Source organism: Strix aluco, chromosome 2 (genome assembly GCF_031877795.1).
Source record: "Strix aluco isolate bStrAlu1 chromosome 2, bStrAlu1.hap1, whole genome shotgun sequence".
In the NCBI taxonomy this organism is placed as follows: domain Eukaryota; kingdom Metazoa; phylum Chordata; class Aves; order Strigiformes; family Strigidae; genus Strix; species Strix aluco.
Genome location: NC_133932.1, coordinates 19,763,209 through 19,783,699, shown reverse-complemented (window position 1 = coordinate 19,783,699; position 20,491 = coordinate 19,763,209). Strand labels below are relative to the sequence as shown.

General features: G+C 38.6%; 1 protein-coding gene across 16 annotated transcripts in view; it reads left to right on the top strand.

The window, feature by feature from the left end:
- POU2F1 (POU class 2 homeobox 1) overlaps positions 1 to 20,491 on the top strand; it is a 120,206-nt gene that overhangs the window by 64,608 nt on the left and 35,107 nt on the right. For 9 of the 16 annotated variants that reach the window (XR_012621664.1, XR_012621663.1, XM_074812745.1 and 6 more), the window contains exons 3-7: positions 5,856 to 5,956; positions 8,868 to 8,921; positions 10,554 to 10,673; positions 12,417 to 12,596; positions 18,423 to 18,549. Coding sequence is in view for 14 of the 16 variants with exons in the window: in XM_074812745.1 (XP_074668846.1) it covers positions 5,856 to 5,956; positions 8,868 to 8,921; positions 10,554 to 10,673; positions 12,417 to 12,596; positions 18,423 to 18,549 (582 nt within the window). In the remaining 2 variants the exon portion in view is untranslated. The remainder of the gene's footprint in view (positions 1 to 5,855; positions 5,957 to 8,867; positions 8,922 to 10,553; positions 10,674 to 12,416; positions 12,597 to 18,422; positions 18,550 to 20,491) is intronic. The other 7 variants (XM_074812693.1, XM_074812667.1, XM_074812755.1 and 4 more) reach the window with 5 other exon arrangements.

Sequence of the window (20,491 nt, the reverse complement as noted above, 5' to 3'; positions counted from 1 at the left end):
ATTATTTCAAAAAACATATGGGCTGTAAATATTTCATAATCATAAACAGCGTCAAGAGAACAACAGTTTTAAATATCCCTATGGAATCCTTGCAGCTGGAGGGTGTGTGTAAACTTCTGAGAAAATTCAGACTTCATGCTCTATATGACCACAGTTTCCCTGCGTATGCTTTCTCCAATGAGCACGTTTCCAATGCACTTCCTTAAGTGCAGCTTTAACTAGCAGTTTCACCTAAGCTGTGCTGCTAAAGAGGAGGACTTGGGTTTATTCAAAGGTAGTCCATTATCACAGAAGTATTGCAGCTTCTCCCAACACTGGACACTTCTAAGATTCAGCTGGACAGGGTGCTGGGCTATCTTGTCTAGACCGTGCTTTTGCCAAGAAAGGTTGGAACAGATGATCCTTGAGGTCCCCTCCAACCTGGTATTCTATGATTCTATGATCTGCTTCAGCAGAACCCTGACTCTGCTCTCCTAGGCAAATACTTTATCAGTGTGAAGGTAGTGGTCATGGTAGAAAGAAATCGATGGGTTGTAAAGCTGTAGTAGGTGCTTTCATCACAGAAGGGAGTACAACATCTGTATTTTTTTATACTCTAATACTAAGGTTAGTAACAACAGATTGACTCTTACTGGTGTTTGGACCTTTTGCAAATGTTGCTTCTGTAATTTAAGTGTTCCTAGTCCTTCCTTTCAGTTTTGTGTCCTGACCTTTTAAATGAAGCAAGCTAAAATATTCTATCGTTTTTGAGGACCCTTTTTTCTGCAGTCATTGTTTTGTTTTTAAATATAGTGCTTATAAACCACTGGAGGTAGTGATCAATGGCATTTGTGACATTCTTTGCTGGCTCAAGCATCAGTTGCATTAGTCAATTGGCAGATGTTGAACCCTGACAGGAATACTCACAGAATGTAATTTTAGGCTTCTGAGCAGGGTACTTAGATTATGGTTCTGGGCTCTGTGCATACTTAGTGAAGAGAAGTCAACTCTCAGCTTGGATGCAAAGGAACTGGAAGTGCCATTGATTGTCTGGGAAGCATAGGCTCTGAAGCAAAATGCAAAGTGGTGACGTTTTAAACATCCAGTTCTTATTTTTGTAACTTTTAATTGTTGTCCAGTGACATTTGTAAATCACTTGTCTGCTGTGTAAGCACTGCTAGTCTGTCTTTTGAACCTCGGTGGATGTTTGTTTGGGTCATTCCTGTTATAAACTGTAGTAAGCTGATGCAGCTTGAAATTTATAAGAGAAATTACTGTAGGGCATGGAATTTACATTTGGCAGAGCTACGGTTCTCAGGATAAAACAATATGGTTGCCACTGGTAAAGATGACTTAACATCAGTAGTTCTCTGACCTAAGTTTCATGGAAGTAAACAAATTAGGGTTTTGCATTTCTAACTCTGACTATTTAGGGAACACAGTAAAGTCCCCTGAAAACATTGGTCATAACAAAATGCCTGAAACAGATTTTAACTGTTAAATTTTTGTGCTAACTGGACTGCCCTTTTAAGCATCTGAAAAAGCAACCCATATTTCAGAGGAACTAAAAACAACAAAAAAAGTCTTAATGAGTACAGGAGTTGTTGGATGGCTGTTTTCACAAGAACATTAACTGATCAACTGGTTATCAGTATTGCAGAATTATACCAACCTTTTCCAACCTTCAGTTGTGGTGGACTGTCTACTTAGTATCTACTGGGAAAAAAGAGAGAAGTAAAAAAAAAAAAAAAGAGATAAGTCTTACAGTAAACAGATAGCCCTTTTGGTTTCCTTTTACAGGTTGCAGCTTAAAATTTTTCAAAACAGCTCAACCTTTTTTTTGTTTGTTTGTTTAATGCATATTAGTTTTTAAAAGCTGTGTGAATGCAGTACTATGAAAGCCAAGGTTATAATGTCTATGAAAACTGTAGTATTATGACATGCATTGACATAGCAGCAAAAAAATGTTTTTAAGTGTAGTATTTGGAAGGATTCTGAGGATTCTTGTTTGCATTGCTTCATTTCCAGAGATTGATTTTCCAGTTTCCATAAGAAGAAAGTCTATAGGAGAGTAGGAGAGGGACCTTGAAATATTTAACTGCTAAAATTCTGGGCAAATGTCAATGCTAAACTTCTTATTAGTAATGTGGACAAGAATTAACAATTTCTGAATCTTGGGGATGTCTCTCTCAATGCATGCACACAGAGAGAAAGAGAGCGGGGGGAGATGGGGAAATGGACTGCTGGTGCTGGCAGATGTCTCCCAGAGCACAGTACAGATACCCACTCAAGTTAGTTTTGAAATCTTCTTTCTTCTCCCTTGCCTTCCCTTCCTGAGTCCTTTCTTGCACCTTACACCACATCTCCGCAGACCTGTAGTCCTTCGCTCCTCTTCCTTTCTTATGCAGTTTATAAACTCAGACTAAAGTCATCTGATTATGCTCTTGGATTTTGAGAGTATGTTCTGCTGACTTCAGGTGTAGCGTTACCTTGCCTGCTCTATTTTGTCATGCCTTTACCCTCTGCAGGTACAATTTCAAGGCAGCATAAACTAATCTATGTTCAGGATGTCCTGGTAGTTAGCATTCTGTTCCTTTCCCTGGAATGGCATTGAGTGAGGTGGCTCAAAGATTTGATTTGGCTGAAGATTAATTGCATTTACTATGAGTCCTCATCCAAACCAACTCTGTGAAGTAGCTAAACACACGACTGAATTTATGCCAGAATTTAAACGTGCTTAAGTTGCACTGGACTTGGGCTATAAGGTTGAAATTTCATCCTACAGCTTGATTCAGTCTTAACAACTTGCTGGGGGCGGGGGAGGCTCATTTCCCTACTACCATGTCTCTGACCCTCCCCTGCTTTGCATTATCTCCTGCTTGCTGGCCCCTAAAGTTAGTTAATTCATCTCACATAACTGGTAGAAAACTAACTTGGCCGAAAGAAGAAGGGAACAGTTCACATGAATAGTTTTCTACTCACTTAGAAAGGTGGATTGGCTTACTGCTGGGTCCATGAAGTACCAGAAGGGGCAGCACAAGGACCATGTGGTTGGAACGAAGAAGAAAGAGAAGATGGGAGATAGAGGGGAAAAAAAGACCCCTCTTGTTTGGTGTTGGTGAGCTGTTAGATCAGCTCTAGCAGTTATGGGAGGTGGGATGGCGATGGAAAAGACATAAATACTTGACACTGTTAAAATCACAATACTTGTCTTTGCATCTGCCATGTCTATTAATCACTACGGGTTTTTGCATTTAACTCTTACTGAGCAGCAGTGGCATTCTGATCCCTTCATGTGCTGACCTTCTGCTTCTGACAGCTCCATTTTCCAGTCTCCTTATCAGATTTTTTGGATTCCACAGGAGTGGTGTCACATCCTTATGAGCACCTTAAGAGCAAGGCCTCTCATAGGCTGGACTCAAAGTTCATTTTCCCTGCTGTTCAAGAGACATAGGCATCCTGTCATAAATGCAACCAACCTGGGTAGCATTCTTTTCAAAACTAAGGCTGCACGCAAAGGGGAAGGGACACTTCCAAATACCAAAGAAAGCTTAAGATGCAAGTAGAACCCAGAGTGAACAGATGTCTTTTGAGGTTTTTTGCTCCAAGCTTGGTTTTGGGAGATGTAGGGGAGGGAGTGGAAGTCTTTCAAGGTTGAGTTTAAAGAAAATGTTGCTTTCTCTCAGTACCTGTGTAAACTGTTTTTTGGGACCCATGGAGATTTTAAGCTCAGTCTTGCAACTTGCTTTGTTCAAAACTATCAGCCCTAGGAGGCTCGTTTCAAATTTCCATATTAAGAGTCAGCAGAAGTGCTAACTGGAGCATTTCTTCTGCACACGTGCACAGTGGTGCTCTTCAGTATGATACTGTGATTTGAGGTTCTTTTTGGAAGATAGTTTACTAGAACAGCTTCACCTATATATTTAAGGTGAGGCTTCGAGCTCTCAGAAGTGGATAACTTTTTTGACCCCTGCAAGTTTCCATTCAGAATGAGGAATATGTGCCTTACAGTAGGTTTTCTTATCTGTATTTTTTTCCTACTTGGGGGTCCCTGACCACAGGTTGAACACTGATTCAGAGCATCTGCTTAAATGAGGAGGTGGTAGATTGTTTCCTTTGAATTACAATAGCTGTTTGTCAGGAATTGTTTTTATATATTTACCCAATCATCTTCCCACTACCTTTGGCCTTCTGCATTGAGAGAATTCTGCAGTTTACTGGGAAGAATAAAAATAGATGAGATTCTTCTAGCTCTTTGCAGCAGACCTTCTTATCTACCTTTATTTGGAGAAATGCAACCAGGTTGCATTCATTCAAGATCAATGCAGACCAGTGATAGTCCTTCCATTCACTTCAGATTGGAATGTTAGGCTCATTAAAGCAAAATCATTTTACATAGTTTAAAATTTTAGTATTTTTAAAATGCCTGTGAATCTTTGGCTGCATGTATATCTCTTAAGTCTTGTAAACCCTGACCCAAAGCATAGAATTAAAAACTTGAGAGTAGATCAACTCTTCCCCCACAGCACCTCCACCAAAGATGCATCAAAGGGCCACGTTAGGTATACCTTACGTGACTGCTAGAAAGCTTGACTGTCTACGTTGTATCTGTATTTAATTGAACAGCGACTTCATCTTTGGAAATTTTATCCATGTAAGCTGTTTGTAGGTCAAAATAGAAATGTAAAATACTGGATAGTGTATTTTACTAATCAAATTTTACGCCCGCTTGCTTTTGCAGATGTTTCTAAGGAATAGCAAACCCCTGTTGTTTAACAACTGTGAGTCTCTTTTGCTTAGTAGATAGCCTAGATTTTTATGGTGAAAAATGTAGATGATGCAAGGAATTTTGCAGTAGGAACTAGTTGAACACCTGTCCACAGGCACTGAGCAAAATCTGATTGTCATGAAGAGTAAACATTCAAGTCTAAAGCTGGTTTTACTTCATTTCAGTCATGCAATTTTTAAGATTGCATCATCTGTTCTAAAAATTCCGTGCAGCCTGATACACTCAGTCTCTCTTCTTGTAGGTAGTAATACCCAACATACAAAACCCATTGTTGATAATCTCTAATGTTGATTTTATCATCTTCCCACAGAATGATTCTTAAAAGTTTGTAGGTACAGTTCCTCTTGGCAGAAGAGAATTCTGTGGTAGTTTCTTGTGGACAAAACATTCAGGGTGTGTTTCCCCCCACCCTTCTCACAACCAGATTATTTGGGGATAGTTTGTTTTCATGTCTTCTGAGTTGTTTTAAGACAACAGAAATGTAGGAAAATAATCAGGTTTTAGTTACATAAAAGTGGGTGAGAGCAAAAGCAAGCCCAGGCAGTTATCTCATGTAATGAGAGCTCTGCACAAATATTCATGGAAATGTGGAGGTATCTTTTATCCAAAGAGTAAAACTGTGGCCCATTACTGCTATATATATATGGTACTTCTGGTTTTGCCAAGTATTATTTCACCTGCTTTTAATGAAAGGTGACTTTATATGAACCTTGTTCTTGCCACTTGCCGAACTTGAAGATAGTTATCAGCTGTTGGATAGAGAGTGCATGGAGAAGGGAAACGCAGTTTAACTGTAGCAGGATGAGCTCATTTGGTTCTCAAACCATGGTAGAGTAGGTAAGATGAGAGAAACTAAAGCAAATACAATGTTGATTTTGTTCAGCTGACAAATGCTGTTTTACTGAAGTCTGGAAGTGACACTGCTTCCCCACCCTGCCTTTCAGTAAAAAACATCAATTCTTGTTACAGTCAGAGTACTTTTCTACTACATAGTATTGAGAGAATAGCAGGTGACTCGGTAATACTAATTTAATTCCATTTCATAAAAGTAATAACTTAATAGTTCTTAATATCTCTCTTTCTCCAGGCACGCAAACAAATGGCCTGGACTTTCAAAAGCAGCCTGTGCCTGTCGGAGGAGCAATCTCTACAGCCCAGGCCCAGGCCTTCTTTGGGCACCTTCATCAGGTAAGAGGAGACCCATTTCAAAGTAGGGGAGATTTGGGCAGATACGAATGCAGCTGCTCTTGTATGTTCTGTGTTCTCTCTGTGTGAATGATGGATAGCCATGTAAAGGAGCATATGGGTAGACCACATGCTTAAATAGCTTGGGTGGGAAGAAGTTCTTACTGTGGCACTCACTTCATTGCATTAGGTTACAGAATACGTCAAGATAGCGTGAGACTTATTTGGGGGAACTAGAAAGCCCCTTTCTGGAGACTTGAGAATGCCTAAAGTGGTAGGGTTGGGGTTTTTTTGTTTGTTTGTTTTTAAACCTTAATGGAAATACCAAATCGAAAGGCAAAGTAAAATTTAATCTTTTTGGTAAAGGATTGTATTGGCCCAACAGCTGCCAAGGTTCTGAAACTGTCACTACCTAGTTAAGAAACCAGAAGTGGTATTGAATGGTAGTCAGCACTACGCTTCAGTGTTTCAATCTCTTACACGTTAACTAGAAATACAAAGTGATCGTACTTACTAAGCATATTTGGTTTGTGAATTTTTTTTTTTTAAAGTTATTTCAAGGACCTGTTTGTCAGGTGGTATTCAGGCTTCTACTACTATCCCTCTGTTCTGCTGCTGCTGTGTTTAGGGAATCAAAGCTGAACTTCAGATGTAGGCTGAAGCAAAATGGGGCATCCCTAGGTGAAGAAAAGTATAAGGGGCATTTTTTTGTAGTTTTTTTATCTGTTAGCACTTGATGTATGAAAACAAATGTCCTAATTTCTTTCCGTTCCTCAGCACCAAGTTTAAACTTTAAAATACTGTACCTAATTGGCTGACCTTGAGTGTTTGAGGTCTCAGGTTGCACAGTTATTGTGGTATAATTGACGTACTGAAGCTTTTATGCCCTCTTTTAAGAGCTCTGAACTACCATTTTATTGTATGGAACATTCCACACGTCTTGTCACATAATTACAATTTTCCTAGCAGATTGGGTTATACAGGACCTAGAGAGTGCCAGTGTTTGAATTTGCTGAACCAATAGGCTGTTGTAGGCTGCCTTTATGTGGAGAGAAGCTGACTAGTTTTCATGGGTTGTCAGTATGTGTTTAACACGGAGACAGATACAGCTGTTCTGCAGAATTTTGTGTGTTTGTTTTAGTCTTCCTTTTGTTATACAGATTGATCCAGGACAGTAATTATATTTAGCACAGTGCTTTATCTTGCTTTGGAAATGTATTTATTTAAACAGTTGTCAGGATCTTTGTAACTTCATGTTTGATAAAGTGTGATTCATTTCTTGAAACTAGTTCAAAGGAAAATCTCAGCTATTCTTTCATGCATCTGCAGGTGTGTGGGAATCTATTGTCAAACTGTCCTCTTCTAGTGTGGCTGCTGTTAGTGGGGTGTTATTCAGCCTTAACACACAGTGCTTTCCTCCAGACTAATACAGAATGTTAGGTTGTAGGTAATGTTCAGGAACAGTTGAGTTTCTAATTAGAAAATGTTTGTTGTGTGGTGGAAGGGGGGTCCAAATTTCATTCGAAGAGATTTTCAGGAATACGCTGGCCGTACCTGAACGAGATACGGTTGTAGTCTTTCATGTGGGTTTTCTATTATTATGTAATTTTTAAAGTAGTATTTCTGAGTATATTTTTTGGATGGAAAGCTATTATTGTTTAGGTTATTCTCTGCTGTTAATTCATGTTAAAAGCTCAGATTACATCAACTATCAAACTACATTTTGCTTGTGATGAGGAGGAGCTTTTCTGAGAGTGTTTGCTTAGATGTAGAACGTGCTTAGTAAGTCTAGTACCTTCATCTAGAGCAGTAGGAAATATTTCCAAGGTGACACTTAAGGGTTGCCTGCTTGAATATTCAGTTATTAATTTCATGTACTGCAATTTAAATGAATACACTCCTCCCTGTGCTTGCAGATATGTGGACTCTGATTTGTGATGTATATTATGTGGGGACATCTTTTTATAGAGGCAAGAGTGCTACATTTTGCTTTGCTTTATTGTATCCTTACGTGTTGCCTGGTTTTCAAATGAGCAGTGGTTTCCAAACATGGAATTCACTACAGGCTGTAACTCTGACCTTTGAAAGTGTTGGTAATTAATTACATAGCATTCCTTTGAGTAGTGGTACAAACAAGGTGAGACTGATAAAAATGGTTTTCAGTAAATTCAGTAAATGAAAATTTAGCATTTATTTTACAGAGAAAATCCTTATTAGAGATGAAGTAACACTCTTGAAAAATCTCTCTTTCTGAAGGGTCAGTTTTTCTTCACTGCTAACCCACAAGAACTTCCTTGAACCTGTTAATCACAAACATTGAATTCAAGTTTTGAGTATACCTGAATCAATACAGCCTTTGTGAAGTGTCTCCAGTCCTCTGTATTGAGACCTTCTTTTCAGTGGCTGAAGACTGCAAATACTTGAATGGGTTGATTTGAGGAAGAGTGTTTATGCTGTGGGTTTTGTGCTATGCAGGTGATTGCTCCTCTGTTGTATAAGGAAGCAGGTGAATGCAGTGTACATATTTGGGGTAAGATCTGTTGTGAAATATTAGAAGGATGGTGATGAGTAGAACTTAATGCCCTCCACTGAAGACTGGATTTTTTTAACAGGAATGGTTAGCCTGTCCACCCCCAAATGCTCTGTTTCAACTCAATTTCATGATAATATCTAGGTCTCTAGGCAGGAGTATGTTCAGCAAGAGGTAGACAAATAACACTGTGGAAGAGTCTTACAGACTTTTTTCAGTCTGGAGCACAGCCCCTATTTCACAGATTCAGGTGTTAGAGGGGCATGCATAGTTCTTGGGGGAGTTTTTGATGGGGTGAGGGTGGGGAAGTTGTTCTTTTTACATTGTTACAGTTTTCTGTGGATTCTACGTTTTTTCACTTCCATTTTTTGCACTGTATTGTAGGTCCAGCTCGCTGGAACAAGTTTACAGGCTGCTGCTCAGTCCTTAAATGTACAGGTAAAGACAATCTCCTGCTGCTGCTTGTCCTTCTCTCATTCCAAACAGCATTATGGTCCCATTAGAGATAGTTTTTAAGCTATGATATGTTATTCTGGTTTTTTATTCTGACTGGTCTTGGAAGCGATAGGTATGAGGAAATAATAGCTTTACAACTGTAAATCAGGTTCAGGATTGTAAGCATTCAGAAACTGGAGTTGTTTAAAACATGCAGTGATTGTAATTTTATACGGAATTTCAGTCAGGTGCTGTATCATGAAAACTATAAAACTCCGGGAATATTTCATGTTCTTCCATCTATTCACTTACTTTAAACATAGCAAGTACTACTTTGCAATTTGTCCTTACTTCTGGTAGCTGAATATAGGAGTATAATGTAACATTAACTGTGTAATGTGGCAAGTGTAGATTGCTTGTGTAAATAACACAGTGATTTCAAAATAAGTCAGAGTAATTGTTTAATAATGTACGTGAGACAACAAAGCTTTCAAACTTTTTTTATGATGCTGAACACTTCAGTGTATCAGTTAACGTGTCACTTCCTCTCGGTACTATATTAAGGGGCAAGGGATGCAGTTTTATTGAAAACTGGTTTCAGTATTGCTTGTTATTAAAGAATGTAGGTAGTGCATTACATGAAATGCAATAGAATGTGGACCCACTTATACATAATAACAATTTGGAAAGAAGAGGAGGTATAGTGACCTTCCTTTCTAAGAGGAAGGAGGCAGAAAATTGCCTTGGTTGCCATGGTAAACTTCCATCCCTGAGAGAGATGTTGGCAAACAGGCTGTATCTCCAGTGCAGAATGTTTACAGTCCTGCGCTGTAATTATCGCTCAATGACTGGCAGAATTAATCAGAGCCTTTATGTTAATTAGCCTGCTCTGCAGTCCCCAAAACAGGTGGTGGAAAATATGCAAATCTATGCAGAATTTTAATGTTCTGCATAACCAGTTTTAATTATCATAAAACTCTCTCCCTCTCTTCATGCACTTGCATTTCCTCTCTCATGTCTTCACAATTTCTTCTGTTTAAAAAAAACCCAAAAGATAAAACACACAAAAAATTATTTTAAAATAAAGCAACAATCAATTAAAAAATGCTAAACTTTGATTATTTAAAAGCACTGTATATATTATGTATTTTGCTGTAGGTAGATAAACCTGTGAGAATTTCTCAAACCAGTTCTGTGTAAGCCAACAGTATGATGACTTAGAGGTGCAGGATGCAGATATAGAAAATGGAAACACAATCTCCTTTCCCTCATTCCATTGTTCAGGATTTTAGGCAATGAATAATTTTAACAACCTTTTCTTTCTTTATGCTGAAAGGTAGTGTCAGCTTCAGTTGCATTGCATAAAATGAAATGAGACCTGAAAATAACGTCAAAGAGTTACAAAAGACCTGAGAGTCTTTTTGTTTTGTTTAAACTGCATTGCCTACAGACGTGTTTGAGCAATCGTAACTGAGATGGTGGGCACATAGAGCCATTGCTTAAACACACTCTTAAAATAAACCCAAGGGCTTTTTGTATGCAGATGAAAGATTTTTATTGTGCAGTGTTGAGATAGCAGTGTTATACATTAACATCTGTTTTACACTATAAAGAGTTGTATCTTTTTTTGACTAGTCTAAATCTAATGAAGAATCTGGGGACTCTCAGCAGCCAAGCCAGCCTTCCCAGCAGCCTTCAGTGCAGGCGGCCATACCCCAGACCCAGCTCATGCTGGCCGGAGGACAGATCACTGGGGTAAGGTTTACCCAAGTATACTGCAGTAAGCCTCCTGTCCAGCAAACGATGGCAGTATCTACAGCAGTCCCCATAGAACTGTCAGTGGAGGTTATTGTAATTTCCTTTAACATAGGAAGAAACTTGAGTGAAAGAGGGGACAGAAAATACCTTCCTATAAAAAAGCAGACTTTAATCTTTGGTTTTTTGTTACAAAGTATCTCCTTCCAAAAAAAGAAGAAAAATTATTACCCTCTGTTCTCAGTATCCGTCTTACTCTGCAATGAAAATAAAACCCGGTGTCTGTAGAAATAAGAAAGTCACTGATGTCATAAAGAGGAATATTTTTTTTTTCAAGATTAAAATGAGGCATGGGAGCATGAGACTAAATCTTATCAGATAGCTGGGTGAAGAACAAAAATGGTGGGAACTGCTGACACTAATTCTTCCTCTTCTCAAACACATTTCTTTTTAAGTAACTATAGTAGTGCTTGCCTTAAGCCTATGCAACCCTTATGTTTTAAGCTACCAATTTTGAGTTTTTTAATTGGAAGGCTTTGGGAGTTATTATGGAATAACTGTTGTTTTAGGATTACTGGCATTTCTGAATTGTTGTAAATGCTTTCAGTCATTTAAAAAAAGAGCAAGTTTTGTGAATGGACTGGTTTGGTTAAAGAGTTTCCTTCCACGTAATCAGCTTTGCAGTTTTAAGAGTTTGCATGTTAATAAGGAATTTAGGGCAGTTGCTCCAACAGTGTATTTATGATTTGAAGTATTAGGTTAGATCATCTCTACACTTGAATGAAGCGATGTCTTAATTTCATATTCAATTGTTAAATCTTCTTGTATGCTAGTGTGTAAATAAACATCCTATTTAGTTTTTGGTTAATTGCATTTGAAAGTTTTAAAAGTGAGACTGTTCTAATACGTTATTAAAACTGAGCATATTTTACTATTTTTCTCATTCTCAAAAAATACCGGTTTGTTTTAATTTATGATTGTCTGCAGTAGTGAAACATCCAAAACTCCGGGCCTGTGCAGATATGGACTGTAGTAAATATGGGCATCAAGAGTCATTTACATGTAAAGGAGAGAGTGCTGCCACCTGTTTCACAGAGATAATGTGTGTTTGGGAAGGAGAAGGGATGTAAACTTGCCAACTCTATTCTATTTAAAAAAAAAAAAAAAAAGCAGATGGGGAGACTTGGAGAGAAACAAATGGAGCTCATGTTCTTTACTTATATCTTAGGGCATAATGGAAATGATGGAATATGGCAGGGATTCATGCTAATGTGAAGCAGCTGGGGTGTTATCAGTTTGTTCAGTAGCCATAGCCAGCATTCCTGCTTCTCATTCATCTGGCTAATCACTTTCTGTTCTGCTGGGTGTAAATTTCCTTTCAACTCCTGGCAATACTGATTCTTTTCTTTTGCTTGCTACTTAATTACCTTTTTCCTGAACCTCCTGGTAGAGTTGTGAAGAAAACTTAAGAGTAAAGTTAGGTGCTGTAAGTTCCAGTAAGTGCCAATGCTTGCGTTTGTGCGGTTTGGTCTATGTCAGGTCTGTGGTAGGTTGGTTCGTACACTGTGTTGAGTAGCCAGCTGTCCTTACTCAAGGCCAGAGTCATTGGCTAGTTAATGGCTGAACTGTAGCAATAGTGCTAGGAATGTCTGGTTAATATAACTAGTAATGAGCTAGCTAATGACTTTGTAGCTGAAGTGGCTCTTTCCATTATTAATGGCTGTGTTTTCTAATTATTTATAGCTCACGTTGACGCCAGCCCAGCAACAGTTATTGCTACAACAGGCGCAGGCACAGTTGCTGGCGGCTGCAGTGCAGCATTCAGCCAGTCAGCAGCACAGCGCTGCTGGTGCCACCATCTCGGCCTCTGCTGCAACGCCGATGACGCAGATCCCTCTATCTCAGCCAATACAGATTGCACAGGTGAGCCTTGAGGCTTGAGAGGGTGGAAAATAAAGAGGTTTGACTAATTGCATCATTCAAATAATATTTATTCCTTATTCAGTGAGTTTCTGGAGTCTTGAGTACTGTTAGTCTTTCCTCATGCGTCCTTAGGTGATGAGGTTGAAATTGATAGTTTTAGCAAAGAATGCATACCAGCTGCTCATCAGTTCCACTGGGCTTCTGAGTTTGTTCCAGAATCTGAGCAGATGCTGTATTTTCTGAATTTTACTCCTTGTAGTTAGTTTGAGAAAGGAGAAAAAGGGGTATAGAAAGATGCCCATAGAAATTACACTTGTCGAGACCTGTGTGGATGTGAAAGGGATACCTGTGTGTCATAAAGGATGCTTCTTAGATCTAAACAGCAAAATGATAGAGCTAAAGAAAGGCAGTTTGACTTGACACATTTGTGTGTTATTTTGGCTTGGTGCTTAATGCTCAGAGTTCAGTGACAAAGAATGGGCACTCGTGTGTCTAAAGAACTTGCCAGAATGAGTCTGGTGTTGGAATCTGTCCAGTTTTATGGTCTGCTGCTAAAGACCCATTAATTCTTAATTCTGAAGAACTGCTTGCCAAAGAAGTTCTGTTTACTAGGAGCAGCAAAGATCCTCCTGGGTCTTCCAGGACTGGCTTAGTTCAGTGTGGAGAATGCAGCACCACTGACTCAACACTTAGCATACGTAGTGTGGAAACTTCTTAGACTTCTGGATGAGGGTAACTGAAAGTACAGCATAGGCATCTTGAATGCTACTAGTAGGTGATGGTGTTGGTGATGCTGAGGTCCATCTTTCCATAGATTAAGGTTCTCTGTATGTAATATTTCAGTTTGATTAGTCTAGCTGTGCAAAGTACATTGGATATGTAATCTCCAGAGGAGTTGCTTCTTTAAGACTGTCTGATGCTTTCTATTTAGACTATTTTCACTTGCATTCAACTGGGATGAAGTGTCTAAAAAGTGAAGATGAGGGCTGATTAAGTAAAAGAATGGAAATGTTGCAATTATCTGTGAAGTCCATTTGTGAGAGGTGCTATTCCTTTATTGTGCTAGTCCACTAGCTGAAAGCTGAAAGCCTGGTTCTGCCATCGTTTTTTGTCACCTGAAGCAGCAAATGTCTGTGGCGTTGGTCTAACAGTTCTGACTGCTCTGGCTGTCCTTACAGAGGCCAGAGTGATGCCATCCCACATTTAAAAGGCCAGTACTGATGCTGCCCACAGACCCCTAACACTGAGCACTGCGACAAGTCATGTGATCAGATATTAAAACTTCTTTTAGCAAAGGATCCCACGTCACTGTCATGATCTGAAGATGGCTCAAGAATGTAGCATTCAAGGAAACTCGTAACTCCCAAGACCATCTCTTAATTTTGTTAAGCCTTTGTCTGTAGCCAATAATACAGACCAAATGGGAAATGTCCTTGTCAAGAATTAGCTTCTAACATCACTCCATGCATCTGTCACAGAGTTCCCATTTGATATTATGGGAGTCTCTTAACCTAAATGTAAGTGATCCAGAGGTGTGTGCCTCTTGTCTTCTAGGTGTGCAGCTTAGGATAGCAAGGTCTGCTTTACTGAAGTGCAGAGCATTAAAATTTCATATTAATAAAATCTGTACCTTGAACTTTCTGGCTTTGCATTTGTCAAATATGCCACCAAATTAGTGGATGCTTTTGAAGGCATTATTTTGCATGCATGAGATGTTGCTAATCCCACCCTTCCAGTTCAGTAGGAAGCTATGAAAATGTGTGAAGCATTTACAATTATTAATTTAGTACTGGGTTTTTCTCCAGAACTTACAAAATCTTCAGAGAAGTGTTTGAGAAGAGTTGAAAAGATCAGGCATGTGCTGTCAAGTAGGAGCTTCTGAAGTGAGCATAGTCTGGTTTGTGTGCGTGAATGAGCTAAAGGCTCTATGAAAAATAGCATGTGATCATGTAGTTGCCACCATATAATGTGTATTTGTAGGAGTAAATTAGTTTCAATTGTTTTCTGGCATTCCTAATTACTTAAATGCTTTACTTCACAATTTATTTTAGGATAGGTTATTTTGATGCATAAATGTAGCTTGGTTGAATCTTGTTAGCTGCTTCTTATGATGAAAGCGCAGGGCATAATTTGTGCAGGTGTTGGATATAGCTTGAGATACTTTATGGAAAACTTCTACCATCTAGGTTTGTAGGTGGATAACACCATGCTTTTTGATCCATCTTGACGATGATTTATAAACAGCGCTAAGCTTTGTTTGCATTGCTATTGTAAACATATAGCTGACTACACAAATAGCTGAATGTTTGTTTTAATTGATGATTTTTGAATAATTGATTAACTGGCAGGTCTCTGCAGCAGGGGGATTACCATATTTATTTTAATTAACTAATTGCGCAAGCATGACTTCTTTAATGTGCACTGCAGTTAATGTGAGGTATCTGCTGCAGCAGTCTGGTAAGGTGTTAGGGCTGCTGCTGGGCTGCTGCTAAATTGTCACTAAACAGTTGTAGCAAGTTTTGGAGTTCTTTGTAAACTTTACTTGTTTTCAGGATCCATGATCAATGTTTATATGGCGTAAACCTCAGAATGACAGAGATGCTTAAGGTTGTGCTGAAGTTGTAACTAGAGATAGTGGCATTGAATTTAGTATTTCAGATGATTTTTTTTTTTTTTTACCAAAAAACTTCCTCACATCAAGATGAGGCACGTGGCAGATTATTCTGCCAAGGTAGGAGTTGAATTGTTTTGATCTCTCTAAATTGTTAGGCAGCACCAGAAGACATGCATGTTTTTCTATCTCTATGTGCTTGTGCTAGTATACAGATTTTACCACCGAGAAAAAAAACCCACAGGAAAACAGTGTCAGGGTTGCTTGCATGGTGGCTATTGGGAGATTTATTGTAATGCTACAATTAACTAAATAATAAAACTTTCCCAAGGTAGAAATAAAGTTGGATTTCAAATGAATTTGAAGGGATGGTAGGGCTATTTAAGAGTGATTAGCCTTGGAGGTATTGTTTCCATTCTGCATTACAGAATTATATTTCTGTATTTAAACAAGACTCAGCCAACATACCATTTACTAAGGCAGATGCACAGAATAAGATTGCTTATACCAGTTATCCCTGAGGCCTCAATTTAAAAACAGTTTTCTCATATTAAAGTGTAAGAGCCTGATGATAAGAGCTGTCATGTCTTAGCTGGGTACCCTGTGTTATGAATACTATAGTCTTAAACAAAAAGCTCTCCTCCTTTGATCTTACAAATACACTGCCACGGTTTCTTTGTATTCTTTCTTGTATGTAACTCCATCTCCTGTGGTGCTTCTTTGAATGATCTGAGATATACTTGGTCATCTGGGGGTGTGTGTGTGTGTGTTCATTTATTTGCTTTTGGTTGGGGAGGTCCTCAGTCTATCTGTCTTTTTCTGTCCATACTTTTTCCTTCAAAAATATCTTCCCAACTCTTCCTTTGTGTTTCTACTTTTTCTTTAATCCACCTCTATTTTCATCCTTCACCCTTTCTTAATTTCTTTTTCTTCCACCCAGCATTCACAGTCAGCCTGCCCTACTCTTTCTATTTCTGTTTCTTCCTCTGCATCTAGCCCTTGCATGTAATTCAGTATGAGCCCCTCTGTGCTGGAGGGTCTGCTCAATCTGCAAAGGTAACCAGTAGAGCACTGAAAATCAATGAATAAATGAGTGGAGATCCATGTTATGTTGGGCTCAAGAAGTAAGAGTTTTTAGTAGCAATGTAGCTTTATGATACAAAGTCAGAAGAAATGTGGAGTTCCTGGGAAAAACTGGAACAGCTGTATCTCTCTTTTTTAGGAAGGAAATTGGCCTTGATTTCATAGGAATGGCTGCAGTACTTCTCAAATTTTCTGAAAGTAAACAATGCTATCAACTTTTAAACACTCATGCTGGGGGCACTTTTTAAAATTTTGCCATTCTCTTATGAAATCCTCTTCTTAAAGAGCATTGCTTGGTCAATCCATCTGGTGTCTGTCTACCATATTATTACATTGCATGCTTTTGACTTAACATGACCAAGTTGCCTAAGTGATTGATGGCCAGTGTCTTTGCAATGCAGGTTAAGTAGTTGTTTTCTTATAATGCATGTCTATGGTCTCATAAATCAATGGATTCTTTCTTTTTTTTTTTAACTTCCTAGTCTTCCTTTCCATCCACTGACACTCCCCAGCCCTCTTCCCCAACAGGAGATTGTGGCAGCTTTTAAGTCTTAGCTTAACAGTTTTAAAATAATGTGAGGTCATAGAAACATAACTATATTCTGTAGATGGTTGTGTTGTGTAAATAAAAAGTTATCCTTGTCAGTCTGTCTTGACATTCCATCACCATCTCCATTGCTGGCAGCTAACGGCCTTTCACATCTGCTGGCTGAGCAACTCGTGTGGGTGCTCAGTAACCTGCATCAGTGAAAATGTGTGGGGGCTACTTTACTGGCCTTAAGAAGCAGGTCTTCATTAGTCTGGCTCACTTTAACTCAAGTATGTTAGGAAGTATGTTAAAACCAGGAGCTCCATTTAAGCAACCAGATGGAGCACTGTTTAGGAGCAAACTGGCAGCATTAACATCTGACACAGTTGGACCCAGAAGAGGGTGTCTGTCTGCAAACAGGTACCCTGGTATCTGAGTAACTTCTCTGAAACAGAGTTTTGGGGAGAGTTTTTGTTTGGTTGGTTGGTTTGGTTTGTTTAATGGGAGGCTCTAAGTGTGGGAAGTATTTCAGACTTTTATCCACCTGCTTGGCAGGTATTTTGAAACAGCTGCTTCTCAGAGAGATGGAAAGATTCTGCACACGTATAGATCATGTTCATAATTACCTCTGTGAAGTTGGTTGGCTTCACGTTGTGCTTCAGTTTTCAAATTTTTGTTACTCTTGTTATTGTCCTGATTGGAGAGGATGAAAAGAAAAAGGCTAGTTTAGGGTGAATATTTTTAAGTGGTTCTCTATGTTTTCATTCTCCAGCTAAACAGCAAGGTGCAGCATTTTTCTTGATGATTCAGTTTCTCAGATTAGCATTTATGTTGAGACTAGTCATTTAATTATAGAAAATTAATAGTTCTGAATGATTTAAATACATAAGAGTAGGGTTCTACAATAGTGCAGTGTTTTGGGTTATTCCTTTTAACCTTTAATTATAGCCGTGTCTATTAAGCTTATTGTAATTTGTTTCAGAACTAATCAAATGTATTTGTTTACTATTTGAGTTAGCTACTTTCCGAAATTCAACCTGAACAACCAGAGTGCAAACTAGGAATCTGTAATTTTTTGCTTTCCTGTTGCTGATTAGAATGGTAATTGCAGATTGTTGTTGTTATAAGCAAAAATAGCTCCCAGCTAATATGCTTGATTTGTCAACAATGAATTTTGTAGGAGAGTTGCATCCTCAAAAAAATAAGTCTGAGAAATCCGGGTGCTGATAAGTCTAAAGTATTTGAAAACTGCATTTGGGGAGGAGGGAGATGGATGATTTTTTTTTTATTTATTTTGTTAAAAGCAGAACACAGCTGGAGGTGTTTTGCTGGGTTATTTGGTAAACAGTTTTTGTTTGGTTTTATGAAGTACAGTGAAATTCAAATTGCCAGTCTAAAGGATATTCAGTAGAAAGACTGCTGTGTTTGACATCCACTTTTATCTCTGAATGTTAGAATGTAACTGGTTGATAGGAAATCTAGTTACATTGGGAGTCATGGCTGACTTAAATGTCTAACACACAGCTCTTTCTTTTCCTTTTTCTTTTTTCTTTTTTCCTCTTTTTTTTCCCCCCTCCCCCCCCCCTTCCCCTGTTTCCTTAAGGATTTGCAGCACTTGCAGCAGCTTCAGCAGCAGAATCTCAACCTGCAACAGTTTGTGTTGGTGCATCCAACAACCAACTTGCAGCCAGCACAGTTCATCATCTCACAAACACCGCAGGGGCAGCAGGGTAAGTGCTCCTTGCCAGAAAAGAAAATCATACATAGCTTTTTAGAGGAGAAGGTAAAACTGAGGTGGTTTATACACCTTCACTAACTTGATATTCCCTAGGAGAAATAACAGTATTGCAATTAGGAGTCTCTAACAGGTTGTCCCTTCCTGGGTGTTAGACCTCAGCTTTGTCAAAGTTTGTGTAGCTCACATCTCAAGGAGGATCAATCCAGAGATCATGTCATGGGAACATTTGTTAACAACAAAGCGTCTTGGGAAATACTGCAGCATCTGAATTTCTGGGTCAGGCTGTCAAGAAGGAAGCCTACTGGGAAGAGAACTTGTAGAAGACCTCAAAGGCAGAATCCTAGGAGATGGGGGCCTGGAGGGTATGTGAGCTGTCTGGATTAGGTCAGTGCTAAAAGGGCTACAAAATTCTAAGACTGGAAAAAGATTACAAAATCAAGAGTCCCTGTGGGAGACTAGAAAAGTCCTTAAGCCTAAAGAGGGTGCAGTGAATTTTGTCATAAACTGAAATAATAGTTACACCCTGGGAAAAGAGCTAGAATGCTTGATTTTGTGTAACATCTCTTGGAAATAATATTTTGGCGGTACGCTGGATATGGCTTACATGCTAAAGGCAAACCGAGGCAGTGCTAGGTAGTAGTAGTGTGCCAGACCAATTAAGATATTTTACAGGAACTTTGCTCTAAGAACTAATGTGTTCAAGTTGCAAAACATCACGGTACCACTTGCATCCCGTTTGCCCACAGAAAACTGCATTTAGCCATGGCCTCTTATGCTGATGTACTCCAGTGGTTTCCCCCCCCCCTTTCTCTTCTACATGAACTCTACTTAGTTGTTCAGGTCTGGCAATCCAAAGATTCTTGCTCAGAAGGCAAATCCTGTTATGCTTGAAGAGTCCTCCAGAACCTGGTTGTCCATTAAAGCAGATCTTTGCACTCATTTTCCTCTGTTCTTTTCAATATTTTCTTGCATCATTCCTTCTTATATACTATGACTTGGATATAACTGACTTTCCATTATGCTGAAGCTCTCTCACTGTCTGAATGCTCTCACATTTGAATAAAAGGTTAGTCAAAATTAACTTTCTTTTAATAGGACTTGATTTAGGAGAGCTTTTATACCAGCACTGGTAGAAGATGGCTAAAAGGCTATTTATGGAGGCATATAGTGATGTACCAGTTTCTTAAAATGAAGCAGAACTTATAAGCTTAACATATTCTTCTAGAAGAAATTAAACTTCACCAAAATTTAGTTCAAGGATTCTTTAAAATAGGAGCTTTTTAAAAAATAAATTATTTTAAGGAAGCAGCAAGTAGAAAAGCATTGTTTTGAAAAACTCACTGGTCTTAATGTCTTGCCTACATTTTTCAGCTAACTTCTGCTGGTTTTCTAAAATGTCTCTGGAGATGCTTCACAGAAAAGGAAACTAACAGAAGCAAATTATATTCGTGTCTCAAAATGAATTGTTTGCATTATAGAAAGGAAGGAAGGCTTTTTGTTTGTTTGTTTAAAATGCGAAGTAGAATAACTACCAGAAGGGGTTTTCATATTTTCCAGGGGCCATCTCTGAAAAAGATTTCCTCACTGCAATTTAAGACCTGCATATTGCTGTCATAAGTGACGCAGTGTGTGTAGAAACACCCATGTTTTACTGGTAATGTGCAGCCTGGACAACTGAATAGCTCAAAAATGTAGGAAGATTTATATTCTGTATTCTAACCATAGGCCATTAGCGTGTGACAACCTTCCAAACTGAAATGCTTGAATGGATCTAATTTTCTTCATGAGCACTCAATGATAAAGCAACATGTATGTCATAATACCCCTTATCTCACTTTTTGGTATGCCTTTTTGCAGTATTTCATGGTTATTGTTAGAAGATCTCAAACAGTATGTTATTATTTATGAGAAAGATTGAGGAAGTGTGTATTTTT